General features: G+C 40.9%; 1 protein-coding gene across 1 annotated transcript in view; it reads left to right on the top strand.

The window, feature by feature from the left end:
* DNER (delta/notch like EGF repeat containing) overlaps positions 1–27372 on the top strand; it is a 232127-nt gene that overhangs the window by 171355 nt on the left and 33400 nt on the right. The window contains exons 8-9 of the mRNA XM_070422316.1: positions 2442–2666; positions 24930–25052. Of these exons, the coding sequence (XP_070278417.1) occupies positions 2442–2666; positions 24930–25052 (348 nt within the window). The remainder of the gene's footprint in view (positions 1–2441; positions 2667–24929; positions 25053–27372) is intronic.

Raw genomic sequence — 27372 nt, 5'->3', positions numbered from 1 at the left:
AATGTGGAGCCCCCAGAGGATGTCAGCTGTTTCTATTCTTATTACCATTTTTATTCAGTCATTCAGCATTGGACTGGGAGCTGTTCTAAGAATTTTGATGTATATCTTTTTAGAACCCACAACAACTTTATGGAGAAAGTAATTTTGCCTTGTTGCAGGGACAGGGCAGTAGTAGATTAAAAGGGTCAGGACTTGCCCTGGTTTCTCTATTTGTCCTATGGTAATAACGGTGTGCTTAAGTGTCTCCTTTGCAATCAGAATGAAATGGAAAACATTTCATGAAGGATAGAACTGTATTCCACTCTAGGCTGCAAGGGGACTCTTGGCAGAATTGAAGTGTTATTAAAACTGATTGTGTGATACATTCTTAGGATTATTTCTAAAATTAAAAACTACCCAAAACATTATAAAATGTTGGATAGCATTAGATAATTTTTGAATTTTCTATTTTGGACAGAAGAATACCATGTTGATTATGCCAATTTTTGGATGATGCTTCAGATGGTTAAGTCTGGGGACAACTTTTGTTGTGTATATTCCCTATGTCCTTAACAATAGCAACAGAAGCTACCAGCATTTCTAGTTCTGCATGCAGATGGGTAAATATAAATTTAAAGGAGGTAAAAACCATGAAATAGAATATTGGAATAAAAACTGTATATGAGTAAAATTCTTTAACTCTTGTTTCTAAAATTTGAATAATCTCCATTTAATTTTTAAACTTCTCTTAAAATATTAAAAGAAAAATAGATTTTACCCAAAGCATTGTTAAACACCTACATGGACACACAAGCCTACAGACCCACACACATAAATATGTGACATTTTAAAAATGAGAAATACTGAAACACACACACACACACACAATAAAAAATCACCTATACAATTAAACACATTTAAAATGAATGCAATTTAGAACCTTTATTGAAGTATAATTTACATATCATAGATTTCATTCATTTTAAGAGTACAGTTCAATGCATTTTAATAAATATATGGAGTTGTGCAACCATCACCACAATCTAATATTAAAACACCAGAGGCCTGATGCATGAAGATTCGTGCAAGTATAGGCCTTCCTTCCCCTGGCTGCCAGCACCGGTTTCTCTCCAGCACCCAGGGCCCGGGCCTTTGCTCTGGCCGCCGCCTCCCGCCTTCGCATTGGGGCCAGGAACTGCCTCCCGCCTTCACTTCAGGGCCGGGAGCCACCTCCCGCCTTCTCTCCGGGCGGCCACCACCATCTTTGTCACATTAATTTGCATATTACCTCCTTATTGGCTGTGGGTGCTGCCATCCTTGTTGTGAAATGACAGTCAATTTGCATATTCTGTCTTTATTAGATAGGATTTATATCAACCCTGAAAGACTCATCATGGCCATTTGAAGTCAACTCTTCTTCCCACCCCAGCCCCAGGCAACCACTGATTTACTTTCTATATCTTTAGACTTGCTTTTTCTGGGCATTTCTTATAAATGAAGTATGTATTATGTGTTGTGTAGCTGGCTTCTTTCACCAGCCATGATTTTTTGAAGTTGATTTATGTCATGTCATGAGTCATAACTTAGTTCCTTTCCATTGCTGAATAATTTCCTACTGTATGGATATACCACAGTGTATTTAGTGCAATAGCCAACTTATATATATCCAAGTACTGCCAAAAGTGATTGCTTCTAGAGAAGGGAATGGGGGACAAAGGAATAAAGATGGGAGAAAGGTTTTTTTATTGTGTGTTATTTTACATGGGTTTAATTTTTAAAATTCAGTATTATATCTTTACCTGTTAAAGCAAAGTGAGGAATATCTTTCCCCAGCAATGTGTATAAAATAAGAGGTGAAAGCCCTGCACTGACCCCAATCCCACTTTCCTGAAGGTAATCACTGTTAATATATTTTTGACATCTTTCTAATCAGGGGTAGGGAACGTCTGGCCCGCAGGCCACATAAGGCTTGTAAAATCATTTGGTCTGGCCCTGCCAAGGCAACCACAGGCAGGACTTGAAATTCAATAAATCTAGGAGCTTGTTTTCATAGCAACATAAATTTATAGTAAGTAAATTATATTAAGCGAGTGATGTTATAAATATCCAAAAGGTCATTGATAGGAAAAAGGTTCCCCACCCCTGCATAGTATATATAGACACACATATGTATGCGTATATAAATGTGTTCATGTCCCTGCATGTCTATACATCTGAGCAGTCATATTTTGTATTGCAAGAAAACTGGAAGCGCAGGACTTAGTAATAATTTAACCCCCAATTACCCACACCAAGAAAACCTGCCGTACCTGCCTTTGTTTATACCTGCAGACTATTAATGTATTAATTGGCTAATCAGTCCACAACGAGGAAAAGAATTCTGTACTCAGTTTACAAGTTGTTATGTGTAAATGCAGTCTAAAAAATTTTAACCCATCCTCTGGGTCTGTGTTTCCTGGCAGGGTACTTCGGCTCCGCCTGCGAAGAGAAAGTGGACCCGTGTGCCTCATCGCCGTGCCAGAACAACGGGACCTGCTACGCCGACGGGGTGCGCTTCGGCTGCAGCTGCAGCGCTGGCTTCACGGGCCCCACCTGTGCTCAGCTGGTGGACTTCTGTGCGCTCAGCCCCTGTGCTCACGGCACCTGCCGCAGCGTGGGCACCAGCTACAAGTGCCTCTGTGACCCAGGTGGGTACCGGCCATCACTGCAGGTCCTTCACTCCCCAATCTCAGGCTTCTGACTCTCTCTTGCATCTGAGCAAATGCTGGCCTGCTGAAAGTGTTGACTTGTCAATGTAATTGACCTCCACTCATGTATGACACACTTTTTTTGTAGACTTACTCTTGGCAGGGTTTACAAAATACCCTTTCCCCTTTTTATGAGCAGTTCATGATCGTAGAAAAAACAACACACAAGTAAGCAAAATAAAGAAAATTAAAAACAGGCCTAATCTTATAGCAGCTTAATTATTTTTAAAACACTTTATTAAAGGTCGTTCTACAGCTTTGGCTGTATTGCATATTTTTTAATACTGGGTCCTTAGGTTAATGGGATATGTTTTTCTGTTTTAATGCACATAAAAAACAGAATACTCTCTGTTCAGAATTTTATCCTCTAGTAAAATTCTTACTCCATGCACAGTATGTTATAGGAACTGCAGCTCCCTGTGTGAATGTTCAAAAGTTCTATCACTTATTTTCCAAATGTGTTCTGCATTGTCCTGTGTTTTTTTTGTTGTTGTGTGAGTTTTGATACTCAGAGTCATAGTGGTTACTAGTTAGTCTTTGTCTGATCGGCCTCCTGGTGTGGTCTGAAAACAGTGCCCGCCCACTTTCTTTCCTCCACTTCCTTTCTGCCTGGGTCTCAATCCTTGCACTAGCTTGCTCTTTAGAATACTCCCAGCATGATTCCCCACAAATGTCCCTGACCCACCAGCACGGGTGGCCAATTCCCCGGTTTTGCTTGACTCCTGGTTCTGCTCATGCAGTATTCTCCCATGAATGCCTGTCCTTTCTCTCCCATGTCACCTGCAAACTTCTCCTGCTGGGGATGAATCAGCTTTCCTTCCTTTGAGTTCCAGCTATCACCCAGTATCACTTGTCTTATCTTTAAAACATCATATTTCTTATCTTTGTATGTATCTTTCTCCTCCTGGGGGTAAGAGGAAGTGGTTTTTTTTAAAAAAATTAATTAATTAACTTATTTATTTAAATATATTTTTATTGATTTCAGAGAGGGAGAGAGATAGAAGCATCAATGATGAGAGAGAATCATTGATCGGCTGCCTCCTGCACAATCCCCCACTGGGGATCGAGCCGGCAACCTGGGCATGTGCCCTGACTGGGAATCAAACCATGACCTGCTGGTTCATAGGTCGATGCTCAACCACTGAGCTATGCCAGTCTATAGGAAGTGTGTTTTATTAGTAACTTTTATATAACAACTAGAGACCCAGTGCATGACATTTGTGCACTGAGGGTGGGGCAGGGGTCCCTCAGCCTGGCCTGTGCCCTCTTGACAAGACCAAAAGGCTGTTTCATTTTCTCCTTTCCTTCTCCTCTGACTTCCTTTCTTAACTATGGGAAAATTTCCCTTATATTTTAGTTGGTTTATTTTTAATCCTTTAAATGTAGTTATCCCATATAATAAAAGCATAGTAATCAAATTGTCCCCTTGACTCGGAGGTCTTCTGAGAGTTCAACCTGGAGGTGGGCCTGGCCAGGGGAAGGGAGGGATTTCCCGGCTGGCAGCTGGCAGCCGGCAGCTGCTAGGGACCCTACCAGTGCACAAATTTCATGCACTGGGCCTCTAGTTTAAATATAAAATGCTACTTAATATGCTTCAATATTATTAAGATGTTGCCTAACAATAATACATAAAGAGAGGTTTCAGCTTGTGTGAGTAGGCTGACATGGTCCTAAATGGAAACCATTCTGCTAGGGTTTTTCTCTCTACACTAGGAGAAGAGGCCGAGGAGGGTAGAGGGACCTCCTTCTGAGATCTCCACTTATTGACTGTCACCATAGGAAATTACCAGGACATCTTGGGGCTTCAGTTTTCATTTTCATGAATAACATCTTAGTTGCTGGTCCATTCAATTACAGTTGGGGTCCCAGATTAGACCTGGGACAAGTTGTGACCATGTTCTTCTGTTGTGTGAGAGCGTGGAGCACATTTTCTGGCATGGAGTAGTATGAGCTGTTCCCCTTTATTTCCATGCATGGAGATTTCTCCTCAAGCCATGGTGTGTGTGTGTGTGTGTATTTCTTGTTTAAGTTCCATTTTTCTGTCCTGCTGCTCTTTGCTCAAACTTCATTCATGTCCATTCAGAGCATTTAGCTTGTTACTAGCCAGTGTCCAGCCTCCAAGTGGCCTTGAAAAGCTGAAGGAGCATATATTCCATCCCATGATACCTTCATCTATTAGGCAGTCTCTCATAGCTTTGGAATCTGAACTCTCATTGAACTTGGGAGATAGCATTCCTTTCTGAGGTGTTGCTTCCTCCAATCATTAGGTGACATTATGTGAAAAAATATATCTTAATATCTGGTAAGAATTTACATTTTAGGAGGTGAAAATGACAGTTCTCTGAATGTGAAATTTCTAGTCTTAATCTTTTGGAGCATGTAATTGCTTTCCCACTAGTTTGCATAACAGAAGGCCCTCGTGAGAACAGGTGAAATGGGGTATCTAGCTGAAGTGTGGCCAGCCTGATCACCTTCATAGAAAGCACAGGGATCCCATTCCTAGAAAGGCAGCGGGTTGAAACCGTGCCAGCTTGCTAATGAGTTGCCAGCTAACAAAATGCCATTTGAGTGACTGCAATCAGATCTGCCAGGTGCTTTATTTTCAAACCTCACTTTTAGCTTATCAGGCTTGGGATTTTGGATGGGATTTTAATATCAAATAATAAGACGTCAGCACTGTGTAATCACTGAGATGTTATCTTTCAGTGTCGCTGCTAAGTGACAGGCCACATGTACTCTAAAAATACAGCAAATTGAAATCTCTCAAAGGCTGGAAATACTGAGAACATGGAGGCCTGCAAACATTACAGGAGGCAGTACCACAGTGTAGGGAGTCACCCGCCAGCATGACACCACCTGTGTAGGTGACAGCCATGTGTTTCATGGGTTCTTGGTACAATGGTGGCATTTGGAGATGCCATTTGGATGATGACCAATACCAGAAGGAATCCCGGGTGAAGAAGGAGATGGTTTGTCTGAGTTCACTGGTCCTCGTCCCTGCCTAATACACTTGAGTTATTCTAATCTTATTCATTGAGTTGAATTAACCCTGCCACTATGGAATGTGCCTTAAGTTACTATTGAAGGAATTTAAAGTATAGGCATTAGAGGATTTTTACATGGAAACATAAGTAGCAGTTTTTATTTTTATGAGTAACCTTAGATGCTCACGAATTGTTACAGACTAGACTTTGGACAAGTTACCCATTGTGAATCCATGCGGATTCTTCTCTACCACAGGCTGGGGACTCAATAGGTCTTCCAGGCTATACAAGAAAGGAAGGTTAGACTTTTTCCAAATGAAATTTTTTAAAAAGGAAACTGCTTGATTTCAAGTACTGTTTTTTTTACTAATTTTTTTGCATATGCTCTACATGTGGGCTGCATTACTGGGATGTGTGGGCTAAAGACACAGCTGGCATTGCTGCCTTCTGTTTAATGTAGACTTGATACTATCAGCACTTTGGTAATGTCTGCTGAGAACAGAATCTAAGGTAAGACTTCAATGGTCAGGATTTTAATAGCCATTCAACAGCTATAAAGAAAAAAGTACAACTGCAAAGATATGAAGACATCTAGCTCACTAATGAATGCCAATTGCATTTAGATTCTTGGGTAACTACAGTGGGCAATTGTCATCTTTTGTTAACCAGAAAACTTTACCAGGTTTATTAGAATGGAGACAATTCTTGCATTTAACATGCATGTCACATTCTTCTTGAGAGTTATAGCTCATGCAGAATATATTTTCTCCTTTCCCTGCATCCTAATCTTGTTACCAGGCCTTTCCTTTGTTATATTCCAAAATATATCTGCCCACCATCAGGATCCCAAGTAGAAGCCTGTCTACCTAACCACAGCTGTCAATACCCTTCATAATCTGTACTTTCCCTAAGAAAAAGTTTAAATCTCCACATTGTTAAAGTGCAGCCCCTGATATCTGGGAGCTTGTTGGACACTCACAGGTAGGCCTTGGGGTTGTTGGTTATGTGCTCAGAGCCTGGCATTGTGTCTCCTGTTGGACATCAGGATATAAGCAATCACACAGAACATTGACATCAGGCATGGTCACTTAGGCCATGATCAAGTGAGACAAACAAGACCATTTCATAATTTTGTCTAAGTACAGATAAAAATAAAATACTAAACATCGCCTTCTCCCATAAATAAATCGAAGGCCAGCTGCATCTTCACCCAATTGCAGCTTCAGCATTGCTCTGCCTGCCCTCTCTATAGATAAGACTTGAGATACCTAAGCATAGAAATGCTACATCCTGATGGTGTTCAGACCTCTTCCATGATCATTCTTCCTCTCCATTATGTTTGGAATCTAATTAGGGGGGGGGGCACTCACTGGGGACCTGATATTCACCTTGTTTAGGCTAGTGACCTGAGGGATTAATCCGAGGGGACAAAGGACACTGGTAATGAGTCAAGGGCATTGGCTGGTGCAGCATACGGAATTTTTATGAGATTCCTGACATTAAAAATCTTTTCACAAGGCCACTCATTTAACCTTGCTTTAAATGGCTAATCCATATGTATGAAAGTGTTAATGAACTTGCCTTTAATTGGAAGGGATTTCTGTTCCCTCTGCTCCCACTGCTCCTGGCTTCCCCTTAAAATTCAAATAGTTTGAAACACATTCTTGACTGAACAGTTTTTGTAAAGGTATGAGATTTACCTGCTGGCAGCAGGATATAGCATAGTCTGTGAGCAAATTGTTTCACATCATCTTACCTGGAAGGAAGGTCAGAAATGGCAGCTGTTGTCACTAACCAGAACATTTCTGAGGATGGCTCTGTTTGAAGCACTAGGCAGTGCCTAACTTTGGGAAAGTCTCATTAAGCTCATGGCCATGGAGGTCATGTGGGGACTTATTTAGAACTATTTTGTGACTAAGCCATTGCCTCTTATTTTGTTTTGTGGTTGAAAATTATGATCCCATGGCTAATATTTTTCACACATCTGGAATTGAGACCTGAAATTTGGCATGCCTTGCCTTCTCCCCAGGTGTAATGGGAAGGGGCCTGGGCTTAAAGCTAAGAAGAGGGCTTAGAGTTAAGAAGAGCTGAACTTAAGTCCCAGCTTTATTACTGAACAGCCGTGCAATTGGCCTCTGTTAGCCTTGGTTTTTCTTTTTTCTTTCTTTCTTTTTTTTTTTAATGGGGATAAATGTAATGAAGCTCAAATGAGATGATGCATGTGATCATGCCCTGCAGAATCTCTAAGAGGATGATGCCAATGCCAGATACTTACTTCCCTTTTCCTGGGGAAGACCATTGAGAAATTATTAAATATGTGCTCTGATTCTTCTCTTGTGAGGTTCAAGGTTGGAGTTGAACTAAAGGTGGGATCAATTTTCATGGCCATGAAAATTGGCCATAGTGAGCATTCTTGAATAATGGGTCCGGGTCCTACTTATGGGATTAAAGGATTGTTCGCTGCCTTGGCCCTGTGACTGATAAATATTTCAGTGCCAGAGGCCTGGCAGAGCTCTTTAACTGGATGGCTCTCAAATCCCTAGAATTCTTGTGAAGTGGGATAAAAGGTATTTGGATTTCTCCACCCATGACTCCAGAGCTAGTTAAGGATGAAGCTGGGCTGGGATCTGGAGCTTCTGTTATCTTAGAGTGAACAGGAAATGGGGTCAAACTCTGACCCTGACTCACCAGTAGTGAATAGCTGACTGAAAAATGAAACATTTCACCAGATTCCTAAGTGGTAGTTGTCTGAATAGCCACCTCGAATGACTACATTAAATTGAGATTCATCAAAACGTTGATATAGCTCTGTTGACGCAGGTAATGCACTTTATCCATGCTGGCTTCGCCCTGAGCAGCTTCCATCTATGAGAACTTCCTACATCGAGACTGTGCTAAATCCTTGACAAACATTTTCTCTTACTTAACCCAGATTATAGTATTTCTATTGCAGGAGGTGGAGGTGATAGAAACCCCAGTGCAACCTGGGTCTGCCTGATAATAAAGCTCTTGACCAATAGGCTAGACTTAGTAGGAGCCTAGTTGTGCACCCCAAGTTATGTGTGATATCCTGGCCGCTTATTTATGCTTGAGCCAATCATAGGAAGAAGCTTCTAGACTCCTCTTATCTTAGCACAGCTCCTGAAATGGGTGTCTAAGTGGACACCTCAAAGGCAGGTTTGAAAAGTGGCCTTGGTTGTGGTCCGAAGAGTGGCTCTTGACCAATAGTTTCTTACTTCCCAGCACAGAGAGGCAATGCTGACTTCCAAGGAAATTGAACTGCCTGGCAGTAGGGGGCCCACTTTTGCTTTTGTTTCGTTGCAGATTCAACTGCTTCAAAATAGATGCTGAGGGCAACCTGTGACTGAGACTTATGATTTCATTTGACTTGGTGTCTGCTGTATGCACCCAATTAAAGAAACTTCTTTTCCTATGACTCAAATACAGACAGACACAGCCACATGACAAATCAGCTTAGGCAGTCTCTCTCTCTCTCTCTCTCCCCCTCCCCCCCTGTCTTTTTTTGTTAATCCTCACCTGATATTTTTCCCATTGATTTTTAGAGAGAATAGAAGAGAGGGAGGGAATGGGGTGAAGGAGAGAGAGAGAGAGAGAGAGAGAGAGAGAGAGAGAGAGAGAGAGATTGACCTGAGAGAGACATATTGATTGGTTGCCTGCTGCACACACCTTGGACCCGGGTGGACTTTGAAAAAATATATTTCTTTATTGGTTTCAGAGAGGAAGGGAGAAGGAGCGGGATAGAAACATCAATGATGAGAGAGAATCATTGATTGGCTGCCTCCTGCATGTCCCCCACTGGGGATCGAGCCCGCAACCCAGGCATGTGCCCTTGGCTGGCATCGAACCTGGGACCCTTCAGTCTGCAGGCTGACGATGGACTTTGTGAATCTTGACTAGTAATCGAACCCACGACCCTTCAGTGTGTGGGCAGATGCTCTAACCACTGAGAAACATTGGCCAGGTTGGCAGTCTTTTTTGATGGGTGCTTTCCACTCTGGAGCCCCTAATGCCTAGTAGCAATATGAACTTTTTTAGAAAATTATTTATTTTATTACCACCTGGGTCTCTGAAAGCCTCCCATGTTGATTATTGTATTGTATTGATGGACTCCTTTGGTACTGTTTCTTTTTACTTGGCACTGGTGACATCCCTGAAATATTGTTTCCTCTTCATATTTAACTTTTGTAATTTTTTTTAGTTCATTTCCTTGAGATAACTGATGTCCTCCCCTTTCAACATGACACCTTCGCATAGGACTGGCTCAGTGTCAATGGGCCTCAGAACCCTATGACAATGTGCTGTTCTAGGTGATATCTGAGCTGTATTGTGACTGGGGGTGACATGCACCCTGAGTCCCAGTTAGACAACCAATAATGAGATTTGTCTGCATGTTCTACTTTTTTCTGACCTCCTAGCCTTCAATGTGCTTTGAGTTCTTCATTGATTCAGATTTGTATAAAAACCTGGGGACAGTGCCCTGCATTTATTCCATTTCTAAAATCACAGCCATTAATTTTCAATTTGAAAGTACATGATGAAAGTTGCTTCATATACTGAGTAGTTTTACAAAATTGCCTCAGTTTTAATGAAGATTCAGAGCTCTTAGGTTTGCCTGAGTGGATTGAAAGGCAACTTCTTTTTTAGTTCCAGGACATTGTCACTTCAAAGCACTTATTGATTTTGTAGAACAGCATGTCCTTTTATGTGTAATGAAGGGCCTCCTTATACAATGTTCCACTGTTCCACTTAAAACCCCATTTTATTTTATAAGGGTTGCCTAGGCAGATCCTTAGCTGTTTAGACTGAAGTCTTAGTTATATGTTGATAATTACCAGGGCCATGTTTCATTTTTTTACTCTACCAGATGGTTTCTAATGATATAGATCAGAGTGAAGGTCCCAAGTCATTGGTTAAAGTGTTTATTTTAGGTTGGGTAAGCCAACTGAAAGCAAGGAATGTACAGTGCCTGGCTGTATGATTTTGGGATGACTCTCCTTTATTCACCATCCCCCTAAGAATACCTTTCCTTCTAGTTCTCTGATGCCTACAAGTTTATGTCTTTGGCTTTATTCCTTTAGGTTAGGCATTGTCTCTTGTAATTAAACCTTTGTATATCAGTTAGTTCTTGCTATAACAAACCACTTCAAAACTTAGTGGCTTGATATGACCACTTATTGCTTATAATTCTATGGTTGATAATTTAGGCAGGGCTTAACTGGGCTATCTCTTCTCTGCTCCATGTGGTGTTGGGCATATTCACTTATACTTTTGTAGTCAGCTAGATACTGGCTGGTCCTGGATGGCCTCATTCACCTGCCTGGTAGTTGGCTGGAGTGATGGGGGAACTGGGCCACACATCTCTCATCATCCAGCAGACCAGTCTGGACTTCTTCACATGGAAGCTGGGTTCCAAAAGCAGTAAGAAAGGACAAGACCTAATACACACACTTTTAAAAAATATTTTTTTATTGATTTCAGAGAGGAAGGGAGAGGGAGAAAGATAGAAACATCAATGATGAGAGAGAATCATTGATCTGCTGCCTCCTGTAGGCCCCACACTGGGGATCAAGCCCACAACCCAAGCATATACCCTGACCGGGAATAGAACCATGACCTCCTGGTTCATAGCTTGACACTCAACCACTGAGCTACGTTGGTTGGGGCCCAGCACATACTCTTTTAAAATATGTTTCTTCTTTTATGTTTGCTACTGTCTCATTGTCATAATCAAGTCACAGGGCAAGCCTATAGCTCCATTTCTTGAAGGGAAGAGCTACAAAGAATTTGTGGCTATTTTTTTTTCAGTATGTGAAGAATGTAAATGAGTTTATATATACACACACACGTGCACACACACATGCACACACATATACATACATACAAATATGAGAGATGGAGAAGAAGGAAAGTTGAAATACAAAAAGTGTGTAGGCATCAATTGCTTGAGGGAAAAGAGGTGAGGCCCCACTGTACTTGCTACTCAAGTGATAAGGAATTCTGTGAGTCAACAGCTTTTCTCACTTCATAAAATTCTGTGTAGACTGAACCTCATCCCTGCTTATTTCAAGGAAGTTTTATTTTCCACTTTAGATTATTAATGCAATACTATACTAGGATCTTAAATCAACAAACAAAACACACACTTTTGATCTTCTACTGCATTATGACCTCTTAAATGAATATATGTCTTATTTTTAGACATCTTTAATATTTATTCAGTAGAAGCAATAGGATGAGAATCCGGGATTTACTTGAATACTTGAGTTCTGACTTCATATTATTTGCACTTTGAAATTTTCTTTGCTGTGCAGTTGCCTCAAGGTGCAATTCCGGTAGTTAATTTTAGCTTTAGCTGAAGTCCTGACTAAGAGTCAGCTTCAGCCCTTATGAGTTTGCAGCCCTTAGGGATGGTTGCCAAGTGGGAGATAGGTGCTTCTAAAAATGTTCCTGAGTGACTATGAGAACTTTGTTTGGTGTTTAACAATCTTTAGGATTCAGCATATTTCCTTGAGAATGGCAATGATTAATAGGGAGTTAGAGGATTGCACTTTTGCATTGTTCCTTTGAATGTCCCAGTGATATGAGGGTGAAAATACCCACCCTCCCTGCCCTAGGGGAGGGAGGGATCTATGGTCTGCATTGCATATTCCATGCACCTAAATTGTCTGGAAAAGACCCAATCACAATGTTTTGTCTTCCATCACACAAGTCCTTTGGTACCAAACTATGTATCCATGAGGATGCCTTTTGTCACTAGAAAACAGCACAGCTTTGTTAGATCACATTTCTCAATTGTTGGTTTGTAAAATTATTATTGTAGAATGTCTATTATTTCAAAAATTAAAAATTTTCCAGCTTTATTGAGATATAATTGACATATAACATTGTTAAGGTGTATAATATGTTGATTTGATATGCTTATATATTGCAAAATGATTACCACCGAGGTATTAACATTTTCATAGTTACCATTTGTTTTCTGTGGTGAGAACATTTAAGATTATAATCTTAGCAGTCTTCTAGTATGCAATACAATATTATTAGTTCTAATCACCATTCTGTACATTAGACCCCCAGAACTTACTCATCTTAAAACTGGAAGTTTGTACCCTTTGACCAACCTCTCCCCATTTCCCCCACTGCCAGCCCCTGGTCACCACCATTCTATTCTGTGTTTCTGTGAGTTCTGTCTGCCACTTTCTGATTGTGTTCCTTTTAGCTGAATGCTCTTCCTGTGGGTCAAGGAAGCTGTATCATGGAAGTGAAGAAAACTGTGCTCACCAATCTGAATTTAAGCTTATTTCTTCTCATTCTGAGTAGGAATATATGACTCGCAGTCATACAGGGAGGATTATAAATGTCACTTCCATACCCTTACATTTCCTCATTTTGGCCTTTCTTTTCCTATTTGGCATTTGCTGTCATCTTGAGATTTCTTTGCATTTCTTTTTCCCCTTAATCAAACCCCAACCAAGAGGAATATAGTTTCATTTAGTCCATATGTCTTTGGCTGGCAGGCCCTTTGTGTGCTGCACTGTTGGTTTATTTCTCTGCCTGTGACGGGTTGTTTTACTTTTGGTGTATTGATATGCTGAGGGGAAGGCATGGCTATTAAAAACATTCCCATGCCAGCTCTGGGTAGCTCAGATGGTTAGAGTGTCAACCCCATACACCAAGGTTGTGGTTTCAATCCCTGGCCAGGGCACATAGAAGAATCAGCCAATGAATGCATAAATAAGGGGAACAGCAAATCTCTCTCTCCACCCTCTTATAAAAACAACAACCCAAACATTTCCGTTCCATATCTAGCACTTGCCATAGGTAACTGCTACCATTTCCCTGCATCAGAAGTTGTGGGAGATGTTGCATTCTTTGCTAATCTATAGCTAAAACTTAAGTGTGCACCATAATCAAGTAGAGCAGCGGTTCTCAACCTGTGGGTCATGACCCCTTTGGCGGTCGAACGGCCCTTCCACAGGGGTCGCCTAAGACCATCCTGCATATCAGATATTTACATTACGATTCATAACAGTAGCAACATTACAGTTATGAAGTAGCAACAAAAATAATTTTATGGTTGGGTCACAACATGAGGAACTGTATTTAAAGGGTCAGAAGGTTGAGAACCACTGAAGTAGAGGGTTATTAAATCTCAGAGTTTTACGCCCCGCCCACAGTTTCTGATTCAGTAGGTCTCAGATAGGGCCTGGGAACTTGCATTTCTAACAAGTTCCCTGGTGATGCTGTTGCTACCTGTCCACAGGTCACACTGTGAGACCCATTGGTCTAGGGCAGTGATGGCGAACCTTTTGAGCTCGGTGTGTCAGCATTTTGAAAGACCCTAACTGAACTCTGGTGCCGTGTCACATATAGAAATTTTTTGATATTTTCAACCAGAGTAAAACAAAGACTTATATTTTTGATATTTATTTTATATATTTAAATGCCATTTAACAAAGAAAAATCAACCAAAAAAATGAGTTTGTGTGTCACCTCTGACACGCGTGTCATAGGTTCGCCATCACTGGTCTAATGGGATGGATACAACACAAGCCCTTTCGGGGGCAAACACCTCAAAAGAACATATTGTGATAACTGGATAAGGGGTAATTAAAATCAGATTTAACCAATAGTTTGTAAAATAAATTAAAGGAATGAAATACTTTAGAACTCTTTTTTTTCTCTCTCTCCAAAGTGCTGTAATAGAATCTTAAACTTTGATTTTGCCCCAATACTCTTCTGTTGCCTGTGGTGGGCTCTGTGTCCATGTTGATGCATTTTATACTGAAAATCCCTAGAATGTGAGGGCTTTTTTTTTTTTTTTTTCCAACCAGGAATGTTTTATTTTTTATTTTATTTTATTTTATTTTATTTTTCGCTTAAAGTATTACAAAGGGTATTACATAAGTGTCCTTTTTTCCCCCCCGCCCTTGACAAACCCCAACCCTCCCTTACCCCCCAGTGTCTTATGTCCATTAGTTATGCTTATATGCATGCATACAAGTCCTTCGGTTGATCTCTTACTCCCCTCCCTCCTGCCCCCCAACTCTCTCTGGCCTTCCCACTGCAGTTTGACAATCAGTTTGAGGCAGCTCTGCCTCTGTATCTATTATTGTTCAAAAGTTTGTAATGGTCTTTATTAGCCATGAATGAGTGAGATCATGTGGTATTTTTCCTTCATTGACTGGCTTATTTCACTTAGCATAATGCTCTCCAGTTCCATCCATGATGTTGCAAATGGTAGGAGTTCCTTCTTTTTAACAGCAGCATAGTATTCCATCGTGTAGATGTACCACAGTTTTCTAATCCATTCATCTACTGATGGGCACTTAGGCTGTTTCCAGATCTTAGCTATGGTGAATTGTGCTGCTATGAACATCTGGTTACATATATCCTTTCTGATTGGTGTTTCTGGTTTCTTGGGATATATTCCTAGTAGTGGGATCACAGGGTCAAATGGGAGTTCCATTTCCAATTTTTTGAGGAACCTCCATACTGCCTTCCATAGTGGCTGCACCAGTCTGCATTCCCACCAGCAGTGCACAAGTGTTCCTTTTTCTCCACATCCTCTCCAGCACTTGTCGTTTGTTGATTTGTTGATGATGGCCATTCTGACAGGTGTGAGATGGTACCTCATTGTTGTTTTGATTTGCATCTCTCGGATGATTAGTGACTTTGAGCATGTTTTCATATGTCTCTTGGCTTTCTGAATGTCCTCTTTTGAAAGGTGTCTATTTAGATCCTTTGCCCATTTTTTGATTGGATTGTTTATCTTCTTTTTGTTAAGTTGTATGAGTTCCCTATAAATTTTGGAGATTAAGCCCTTATCAGATATGACGTTGGCAAATATGTTTTCCCACGAGGTGGGTTTTCTTGTTGTTTTGTTGATGGTTTCTTTTTTTGCTGTGCAGAAGCTTTTTATTTTGATGTAGTCCCATTTGTTCAGTTTCTCTTTAGTTTCAACTGCCCTAGGAGCTGTATCAGTGAAGAAATTGTTTTGGCATAAGTCTGAGATTTTGTTGCCTTTGTATTCTTCTAGAATTTTTATGGTTTCCTGTCGTACATTTAAGTCCTTTATCCATTTTGAGTTTATTCTTGTGTATGGTGTAAGTTGGTGGTCTAGTTTCATTTTCTTGCATATATCTGTCCAATTTTCCCAACACCATTTATTGAAGAGACTATCTTGGCTCCATTGTATGTTCATGCCTCCTTTGTCAAAAATTAATTGAGCATATTGGTTCGGGCTAATTTCTGGACTCTCTATTCTATTCCACTGGTCTATATGTCTGTTCTTGTGCCAGTACCAGGCAGTTTTGAGAACAGTGGCTTTGTAATACAGCTTGATATCTGGCATTGAGATCCCACCTACTTTGTTCTTTCTCAGGATCGCTGCAGCTATTCGGGGTCTTTTTTTATTCCAGATGAATTTTTGGAGAGTTTGTTCTAGATCTTTGAAGAAGGCCATTGGTATTTTAATGGGAAGTGCGTTGAATTTATAGATTGCTTTGGGTAGTATGGACATTTTAATGATGTTGATTCTACCAATCCAAGAACATGGTATGTTCTTCCATCTGTTTATGTCTTCCTCTATCTCTTTTTTCAACATCCTGTAGTTTTCTGAGTAGAGGTCTTTAACCTCTTTAGTTAAGTTTATTCCTAGGTATCTTAATTTTTTTGGTGCGATGGTAAATGGGATTGTTTTTCTAATCTCTCTTTCTGAAAGTTCACTATTGGTGTATAGAAATGCCTCAGATTTCTTGGGGTTAATTTTGTATCCTGCTACATTGCCAAATTCATGTATTAAGTCTAGTAGCTTTTTGATGGAGTCTCTAGGGTTTTGTATGTATAATATCATGTCATCTGCAAATAAGGACAGTTTTACTTCCTCTTTTCCAATTTGGATGCCTTTTATTTCTTCTTCTTGCCTAATTGCAATGGCTAATACTTCCAGTACTATGTTGAACAGGAGTGGTGAGAGTGGGCATCCCTGTCTTGTTCCTGTTCTTAGGGGAAATGGTGTTAGTTTTTGACCATTGAGTATGATGTTGGCTGTGGGCCTGTCATATATGGCTTTTATTATGTTGAGGTATGATCCTTCTATTCCCACCTTTCTGAGAGTTTTTATCAAAAATGGGTGTTGGATTTTGTCGAATGCTTTTTCTGCATCAATTGATATGACCATGTGGTTTTTTTCTTTCAATTTGTTTATGTGATGTATCACATTTATTGATTTACGGATGTTGTACCATCCTTGCATCTCTGGGATAAATCCTACTTGGTCATGGTGTATGATCCTTCTGATGTACTGCTGGATCCGATTTGCTAAGATTTTGTTGAGGATTTTGGCATCTATGTTCATGAGGGATATTGGCCTGTAATTCTCTTTCATTGTGATGTCTTTACCTGGTTTTGGTATTAGGGTGATGCTGGCTTCATAGAATGAGCTTGGAAGTGTTCCTTCCTCTTGAATTTTTTGTGAGGGCTTTAACTTATGTTTTCTTTTCCAAATATGCTCATCATCCTTCTTACCTTGACTATAAACCAAGCCAGTTTCCCATGTATAAACATGTTCATCAATTGAGTTTATGGGATTATTTCATTAAAGCATCTTACTTATTATTTATAAGTAAACACACATACCACAATAATCTTTAAAATCAACTTGTAAAATATTATCTTGTCATTATACTTAATCTTGAATCTGGGTGCTTTTGTTATGGTGTTGTAAGCATTTGCATTTTTAAAAGTAATTTTTATAGAGTTAGTAAGAAAAATAGACCTCGTTATAATGGAAAATTTTAACTGCAGCTGTGATATGCTTAGAAGTGAATTTGTTTATAAGCCATAAACAAATATATGAATGTTAAGTTTTATTATTAAAGCAAATGACATTTCTTCTTTATGTATTTGCATCCTGATGCCCTATAGTTCCCTTTTGTAAAACAAATCTTTATATTTAAATACATCTATCTGTGTTAAACTCTTGAGTAACCTTTTCTTTCCCTTTCTTTTAGCCAGTATAGATCATAGGTAGAATCCACCCTCTAGTGGCCAAAAGAATCATGAAAAAAAGGACATTTATAAGACAAGGCTAAAAAATCGTATGAGGAGATTGATTTTTTTCCTGTGGCTCAACCTTGTTCTGGAGGCAAATCCAGTCGGGATTTTACATTTATTGGATGATTATTTGGCGTCTTTCTCCTTTAAATGGCCCCAGTAGAGGCATTATGTCTGTTTTTGCACAGCCTTAAAGCCCCAGTGATTAGTACAGTGCCTCGCACATTGTGGGTGTTTAACAACTGTTTGCTGAATTAAAGAACGAATCAACGGATGAGGCAAACAGCAGACCCAGGGGTTCGCCAGCCTTCCCTCGTGACTAGTGAAGGCAGCAGTCTTTGCAGCAATAGAGAACCATCGCCTGAACACTTGGGATAGGACTTAGAGTCAGTTCTCCATTATCCATCCTTTCAGCAGTCCAGGGAGGGAGGTGAAATTTGTAGATGGCTTGGTTGGAGAGCCTAAAACTTTATTTTAGCCTCTATTTTACTCTCCTTTCAACGTAATATTTATGAGAACCACAACAATGGAAATATTGACTGATTTGGGTCATTTCACATATATTTCCTCTCTGGCCACAATGCCCCTCACAATAAAAGGATAAGAAATTAGGGAGCAAAAGAAGGAATATCAGCAGTCACCACCCCCCACATACCAACTAATGCTCTGTGTTCACTTGCACAGCTCCCTCATGTCCATAGGTGGTCTCTCGTGTGTGTGTGTGTGTGTGTGTGTGTGTGTGTGTGTGTGTGTGTAACAGGAGAGTGTAGTTATCCCACAGAAGCCTGTAAGATCTCACTCAGTACACAGGTCAATTTAGAGCAGAGCATCTGTATGCTTGATAGGATTAAATTGAGCAGGCATGCCTGGTACATTTTTTCCCTGTTCTTAAAAAGATTCCTATTGTGAACACACCAGGAAAGAGAGAGAATGCGATGGACACACACACACACACACACACACACACACACACACACACAGTTTCCTCTGCAGCAAAACTTTCTGTTCAGTAAAATGAATGTGCTGCCAGGGACACTGCAGTGCTGAAGGGCTCCGTGGCGATCAGTGAGTTTAGCCAGAATTTGGAAGCTCACAGACAATCATAGTATTATAATAGCACTATTTTCTCTTTGTCCACTTTAACTACTATGGGTGAGGTGTTTGGAAGACTTTATTTCCTGGGAACTAGCCTAGACTTGAAGTAGGGAGTCTTGGGTTCTCACACTTATCTATTCAACCTGAAATGAGGGAACCATCTGTGGAGTTGCAACACAGCCTTTAAGAAAATGCTCCCCTTTTCTCCACTCAGCAGATCTTAAAGTGAAACAGCAAAAAAACTCCCACAAAACAAAACTCCCCAAATGCTTCACATTCACTCTCACCTTGAACTAGGTCTGTGCTAGGGGAGTGAGCAGCGTGGTCTGGACACACACCAGTGTTTTTGGAAGGTCCTTCTAGCTTGCTTTTCCTGAGGCAGTGGGAAGTGCAAGGAGGCCCCTAGGGTGATACAAAAATGATTTGTCCCAATTTGTCACACAGAGTGTGCAAGCCATCTGGTTAGAGCCAGAGTCATGGGGTTTGGATTTTTCAGAGTGGGATGTGATGGACGAGGGGAGGAAGAGCTCTGGAGTAAACCCAGGGTGGGGCAGAGCCTTTCTTATGTTGGTATGAATGTTTCAATGATGTTGTCTTGGGACAGTGTTGAGAGAATAGAAATCAAGGGCCTCTTGAAAGCTGGAGGCAGCAGTCTGTACTGTTTGGTCATGGTGGTCCTACCAAACTAATACTCTAGGTAATGCATTTGGGGGACAACCTAGGACAGTAGGAAGAACACACAGGGTCAACTGTGTGGCCTGGAGCACATTTCTTTACCACTCTGACTCTTAATTCCTCATGTATAAATTGGGTTAGTCATGGCTATCATTTTGTCATGGGGATTAAACAAGTTAACACACACAAAAGGCCTGATAGAAGCAGATGCTGCTAACTTGCTCGAAGTCCTTGAAGGTAAAGACTCTGCCATTTAGCTTTGTACCCATGGTACCTGGACATTCCAGGCACATCACAGGCACATCTTAAATGTGTGTTGAGCTAATCAATGGCATTTTGGGTGCTGAGTGACTATTATTTGAGTGTCTTTTCTGTACTGGATACTGTGGGTACAGCTGTGAAGACCACAATTATGGCCTCTGCCTTCAAGCTTATTTTCTAGCTGAAGAAGAGAAATAATAAGCAATTAAAGTACTAAGCTAGTAATATGATTTCAAGCAGTTATAAGTGCTATGATGGAAGTCAATAGAGTGTGGTGATGAGTAACTGGTGGGGGAAGATACTTTGGATGGTATTGTCAGAAAATTATCTGAAGATCTGAGTTTTATTTTGTTTACTGATACAGGTGTGCTTTTTTGGTGACTTAAATTCCTCTGTTGCTCTTACGAAGAGATTTTTCCTAATGGTGAACACGTTTTGGTACAATCTCCTCTTGATATACCCAGTGGTTCTATTCTAGGAAAACTCAATATATCTTAAAAACTGTGGTGTATATGTGAAGCAGTTGGGTTTTTGACCTGAAATGTGGTCCACAAAGTTTTCACCTATGTGGATGTCCAATGGGACCGTCCACAGTTGTGAGGATGCCAGAGTGTTTTCTATTGTGGAGGGGAATCTTGACAATACATAATGTTTAATATCTCTGGCCCAAACCAACTAAATTTCAGTAGAACCCTTCAATTACTATAATAACCAGCCCACCAATCTCTAAAGTACCCTCAAAAGGGCAGCACAGCCCGCATTGAGAGCCATGGTTTTAAAGGTCTCAGTGACCTCTCAGTCTTGTCATCTAGTTGTTATTCTCACTCTCTGGAACCTTTGACATTGTTAACTAGGACTCCTTGGTTTCCTTTCCTCTCCTGGCTTCCATGGCATTGCCTTCCTTGGTCTTCCTCCTCTCCTTGGCTCCATCCCTGCCCAGTTCTCCTGATCTGGCTTCTTGTTCTTTTCCTGCCCATCCATGTAGATCTGACCTTCTTCTTTCCTCTCCATTCTTTTTTTTTTTTTTTTTAGGAAAACTTCACCACTTCTAGGCAACTAAACTCTCAAAGTGCTGCTTCCATGCTATTGGAGTCCATTTGTTTCCAACTGCACCTAGACCTCCATAAGTGGGCCCCAAGTTAAACATGTCCAACTGGTCAACTTACTTGAACACCTGTTATTTCTTTGGACATATCTATTTGTGGTAAGGGCAGCATCATTCACTCACTCAACCTAAGCATGGCAGCCATCTGGACCACTCTGTCTCACTCCCACCTCCTGTCACTTGCTATGTTTTGTCAATTGTAAGGAAGTGATTGGAGCTGAATATTCAGGAGAAGTCATGCACAAAGCAGAGTGGTGGTGATGAAAGTCAGTGCCCTGGGAAGAGCCACTCTGATTCCATGCTTCTGATCTTTTATTTTATTTTTTAAAAGTTCTTTGGGCTAGGTTAATTTTTCTAGACCCTGGGCCTATTACCCTGAGCGCATTTGTTTTTCCAAATTAATTACCAGCAGGGGCGGCAGCCTCGTTTTTTTTGCAGAATCCTTCTCTTTTGGAAGGATGGCCTTTTTCATTCAAACAGTCGAATTTAGGTCCTTTGGCACAAAGTTTAAAGGGTGCCTTGACATTTCCATAAAGACATTTAAATGTTACTGTCTCTGAAGAAACAGTTTTAGCATATAAAACCTTTATCTTTCCCCCCCCTCCAAGGAATAAAAACATCACCAGTTTAATTAGCTCTGTAAAATAACTTCCTCATTTGCTTAGCATGTTGCTAGTAGAAAAAGATAGTGATACTGTTTTACGAAAACAAAAAATGCTTATAGATGATTTCATGAAATTTTCTTTTGATTTTTGTCTCTGTAAATAGCACCTCAATTCAGAGGCCAAAATGCATATAGGGTTATATGTGCTCCTTCCCAGTTGATTTTTAAAACATCTTCGAGGAGAGCAAATACAATGGAAAAGATGCTGCTTGTGGTTATTTCTTCACACAGAGAAGCCAGAAAACACACATAATAAAATCATGTATCATGACACACATAATAAAATCCTATAACATGAACTCTACCCTGTTGGCATATTTTAAGTTTACAGTACAGTATTGTTAACTGTATGCACATTGTTGTACAACATAGCTCTAGGACATTTTCATTTTGCATAAATTAAACTTTATACCCATTGAGCATCCACTCCCAATTTCCCTTTCCCCCAGCCCTTGGCAATCACCATTTTTCTCTGCTTTTATGAGTTCAGTTACTTTAGAATCATGAAGTATTTGTCCTTCTGTGACTGGCTTATTTCACTTAGCATATGGCCTCAAGGTTCATCCATGTTATAGCATGGCAGGATTTCCTTCTTTTCAAAGACTGAATAATAGCCCATTGTATGAATATACCCTTTTTCTTTATTTACATGCCTGTTGATGGATATTTAGGTTGTTTCTGCCTCTTGGCTATTGTGAATGATGATGCAGTGAACATGGGAATGCAAATATATCTTTGGGATTCTGTTTTCAAGTCTTTTGGATAAGTACCCAGAAGTGGGATTGTAGATTATATGGTAGTTCTTTTTTTAATATTTTGAGGACTCTACATACTGTTTTCCAAAGCAGCTGCACTATTTTACATTCTCACCAACAGTGCACAGGGTTCCTGTTTCTCCACATCCTTGCCAACATATGTTTACACACACACACACACACACACACACACACACACACACACACATTTATAATGGCCCTCCTAATTGTGGCAATCAAAAATACATCCAAAAACTGCCAAAGTATTCTGGGGGACAAAATTGCTGTTAATTTAGTAACTCTGATCTAGATGAAGAAAACAGTCTGATGAAGAGTAATGGCTCCCAGCCAGTTTGGCTCAGTGGATAGAGTGTCAGCCCATGGACTGAAGGGTTCCAGGTTCAATTCTGGCCAAGGGCATGTACCTCGGTTAAAGGCTCAATCCCCAGGCATGATTGGGGTGCATGCCGGAGGCAACCAATAAATGTGTCTGTCTCCCTCACATAGGTGTTTCTCGCTCTCTGTCTCTTCCCCCTCCCTTCCACTCTCTAAAAATTAATGGGAAAATATCCTCAGGTGAGGCTTAATAACAACAACAAAAAATCCAAGCTTTGAAAAAAAGAGGAATGCAAAATATTTCCCTAAAATTACAAAACGGGGGAGGTAGAAGAATTGAGAACCATGGTCTATTTGTCTTAAGTAGGTCAAGGTCTCCTCAAAGGAGTCTTTATCACCACCTAAGTTTGGAAAGCAGTTCAAAAAGCAACTCAAATGGCCAATGCTTAAAAAATGCTTGGTTAACAATGCCAATATGAGCTTAACCTACTGTGATGGGCACAAGAAGCAAAACAGTTCAACACTTCAGCAGGGCCTAAGGGGACTTTCTGAGTTTGAGGGTTGGCTAGGAGTTGGAAAGCTGAAAATAAGCTAGAGGTTCTAGTTCCCACTTGAGCAAGGGTTTATTTTTTCTGCTTATCTGGATTCAGAACCAACACAGGCAGGGTGATTTTTGAGAGCACTCACATGTTTTTCATTGTTTGGACAGGGCCAGACAAAAATGATCCAGTTTCATTGCAAATTGGCAGTAACACATGTTTTTGAAAGTAAAAAACAGCATAACACTCATGAGTGAATCTCAAAGAATGTTGTCTTCTTGTCCTTTGGAATAAACACCTGTTTTGAAACTAGGAGGGTAGAAACCATCTTTGATTAAGAAATTGTCAGGTCTCAAGATTATATTTTTAAGAATTAAAAATTTGAGCACAATTAAAAATATTAGAATGTGGATAATCATAACTTTAAATAAACAACAACAAAAAAGATAGCCCACATTTCCTCAGGAATTTCAGTTAAGCCTGCTTAGCTGAGTTTGTTTCCTGACTTGAAATGCAAAGCAAATACATTGATCCTTTTCTCCTTTAATAGAATTCTCTTCAGATAGATATATTTTTTGAATTGATTGGAGGAAAAATGTGGTCTACATCCTTGAGAGGAGATGGAAGTCCTGCTGCTATCAGTGCCCTGTGGCCACAACACATATATTCAGCAACCATCAGTGCCACTGAGCATGATGTAATAAGGAGACCATCTGGCGGATAAATGGATAACTTCTCTTATTTTTTTTTTAAAGAATATAGAGTTGCAGTCAAGAGATCAGTTTCTTGCCGAAGCCGGTTTGGCTCGGTGGATAGAGCGTCGGCCTGCGGACTGAAAGGTCCCGGGGGGTTCGATTCCGGTCAAGGGCATGTACCTGGGTTGCGGGCACATCCCTGGTGGGAGATATGCAGGAGGCAGCTGATCGATGTCTCTCTCATCGATGTTTCTAACTCTCTACCTCTCTCCCTTCCTCTCTGTAAAAAATCAATAAAATATATTAAAAAAAAAAAAGAGAGATCAGTTTCTTTTTTATTTTATTTTAGAGAGTAAGGGAGAGGGAGAGAGAGAGAGATAAACATCAATGATAAGAGAGAATCATCAATCAACTGCCTCCTGCATGCCCCCCTACTGGGATCGAGTTCACAACCCAGGTCATGTGCCCTGACCAGGAATCCAACCATGACCTCCTGGTTCATGGGTCGATGCTCAACCACTGAGCCACGCCGGCTGGGCTGAAAATAATAATTTCACTTACTGATGAATATTCTCCTCTCGAGAGAAACGAGCAGAGTCAAGACTACGTCTCTGTGAAAAGACTTTATTGGGGAATTTTGTTCTCTGGTTTGAATTCACTCATTCATCAAACAAAGCAATTCCTCATGATCAAACATGCATCAATCAGAGCATAGCAGGATACACTTTCAAAAGAAAAACACGCTTCCCACTGCTTGTGAGTTCTGATGTATGTATCTGGAGCATCAGAGATAACCTCTTTTAATCTGGGGATCATGAAGGAGGTTGCTGAGAACAGATTCTTCATAGCCTTCCCAGAAATCTTCATTTCAATTATACCCCAAGAGACCCACTCCTACATCCCATCCGTCTGTGCCTCACTTTCCTGTGAATCCTCAGGTGCCTCCCTGGCAGGCTGGTCCGGAGTGGGTGGAAATGGGACACATTTGACAGCAGTCCTTTCTCTCTGTCCCTCAGGTTACCACGGCCTCTACTGTGAGGAAGAGTATAATGAGTGCCTCTCTGCCCCGTGCCTGAACGCGGCCACCTGCAGGGACCTCGTAAATGGCTATGAGTGCGTGTGCCTGGCCGAATACAAAGGTGAGTGGCCCTTGGGCCTTCTTGTGCCAGAATAGCTGTACATGACCTCACAGATTTCTCAACTTAAATGGATAAACCTCTCATTGGAGCACAAATTGTTTCAAATAAAAATCAAGTAGTGGTGGTGGTAGGATGATTTATGGGGCCAAGGAGACCAATTGGCAAGTCTCAGGTTTTCTGTTAATAAACTGAAAAATCTCTCCCCTGTTCTTTGCTTCTACATCCTCATCTCTTTGTTGAATATGCAAAAAGCCAAGGATAAAGAATGCTAGTAAATGGGCCATCAGGCATAGATCTGAGGACCCGGCTGTGGAAACGGTGGGAGAGGGGAGCAGCTAGCTCAGTGCTTGCTGGGCAAAGTTAGGGTGTTGTGCTTTTGGGTGGAGGAGACAGGTGGAATCTCATGTATTGGCATATAAGTGAATTCTTATGAAATGATTCAGTTGGGAGGGAAATGTTAGTTCATTTGAGTGTATGCCTGTCAAAGTCACTCTGGAAAAACATTTGACACCATCTGAGTGTTTTTAATGTGTAGACTCTGTTCTTAGTCCTTCTGTGCATTAACTCATAAATCCCCACTCCCACCCTGGGAGGTGGTAGATAATGGTATCCCTCATGAGCCTGGCTAGCATGGTCCCTGAAGCCCTTGCATCTGCCTTCCCCATGGGCCCCGGGCCACAGTTGGTGGATGGTGTGGTTTCATTGGAGCCCAGACACCCTCAGAAGGCACTGTGCCAGGAAAGTCTGTTTATCAGCAGCTGCCCACATTTCTCTAAGCCACAACTTCAGGGGTGGGTTTAGATTTTTGTAATGCTTTCGTGGGTTCTATTTATAACCATTTCACGTAACCTCTTGCTCCCTCCACTGCTTACTTGATTGATACCATCCATCTGCCTGGCAACCTTGTGTGGCAGCCCCTGTTGCTTCTCTGTGGATGGCCACAGGGATGCACTTGATCCAACCCCTGGATAGAAGGGCTGAAGCTGGGCCAAGTCTATGCACTATGTTTGGCAGATCTGATGCTTCTTGGCCTGAGATGCCCATTTAGAGATAGACTCCACTGACTTCCACAGAGCTGACGTGCTGGGTTATCCACATGGCTTCTGAGTTCTAGGTTTGTCAGAGAACTGGGAAATAGGAGTGCCGGGAAGAGGAATAAATGAGCAATGAATCCGGAGACCTAAGTGGCTCATCCCAATCGTGCCACTGACTTCCTTATGAACCTGGATAAATCTCTTAAAATTACTGGCCTTTATCTTGCTGATAAAGTAAGGACAAGGATGTATGATAAAATTTTATGAAGCAAGTTTCATTATTATAAATGACAAAGTCATTACTAGGGTGTATTCTGAATATGCCCCTAACATTCCCGTCTTTGAGGTATTGCTCATGTCATTGTGACTAAGAAGCAAAAGATACAATTGCACAGTGACTGACTAGTGTCTCTATAGATTGATAGACTGTGACTTGTTCACCTCCTCCTTTCATTTTTCTCAATGGGTATTCCCAACTTCTTCCATTTACCCCAAGCTCCGTAGTAAATCATTCACCCACAGTAAATCACCTACTTCCATCTTCATGGCATAAAAGAAAGGTTATCATTTGTAAACATTTTTAAATTTATCTAATTTTCCACATTCTATGGTAGTGGTTCTCAAACTTAAGTTTACATCTGAGTTTGCTGGTGGGCTTGTGAAAATAGATTGCTATGCCTCACCCCTAGAGTTTCTGATTTAGTGTACCTAGGGTGGGGCCCAAGAATTTGAGTTTCTGGTAAGTTCTCAGGTGATGTTGCTGTGCTGGCCCATGCACCACCCATTGAGAGCCCCTGCCCTGCAAACTTCTCTGCAGTCACAGCCACTAAAACCTTATTCTCTTCCACGTTAGATGATCATGGCTCCTCATCCTGCTTAAGATTAAGCCTTCCATGTATGTTCTAAATTCCTTCCCTTCTACCTTTCTGTGACCTCTTCTCTCAATTACTGACTCTGCTAGGGATGCTTCAAGGAGGTGGATGACCCTGAAGGAGATATCAAACACATCTGAGGGTTTGGGTTCTTAAGAAAAGGATGCAGGTGCTGGGCGCTTTTGCATACAGCAGGGTTAGGGGACAGGGTTCTGAGGAGAATGGAGGATTCAATGACCAGCTCAGCCCAAAGGACCCCTCAGCCTGTGAAGAGGCCATACATGCCGTGAATGTGCCACACGTTACTCCATGAGGCAGAGGGCTCTGACTGAGTAGATACTGGCTGTTCTCAAGGAGGATTGCACAGTGGGGCTGACCTTTCTTTTTTGTGTGGCTAGGAGGGAATGGTCTCCT

This window comes from Myotis yumanensis, unplaced genomic scaffold (assembly GCF_028538775.1).
Source record: "Myotis yumanensis isolate MYYU_CA2020_CCGP unplaced genomic scaffold, mMyoYum1.0.hap1 SCAF_8, whole genome shotgun sequence".
Taxonomy (NCBI): domain Eukaryota; kingdom Metazoa; phylum Chordata; class Mammalia; order Chiroptera; family Vespertilionidae; genus Myotis; species Myotis yumanensis.
The sequence above is the reverse complement of the archived record's forward strand: the minus strand, read 5'-3'. Positions and strand labels throughout refer to the sequence as shown.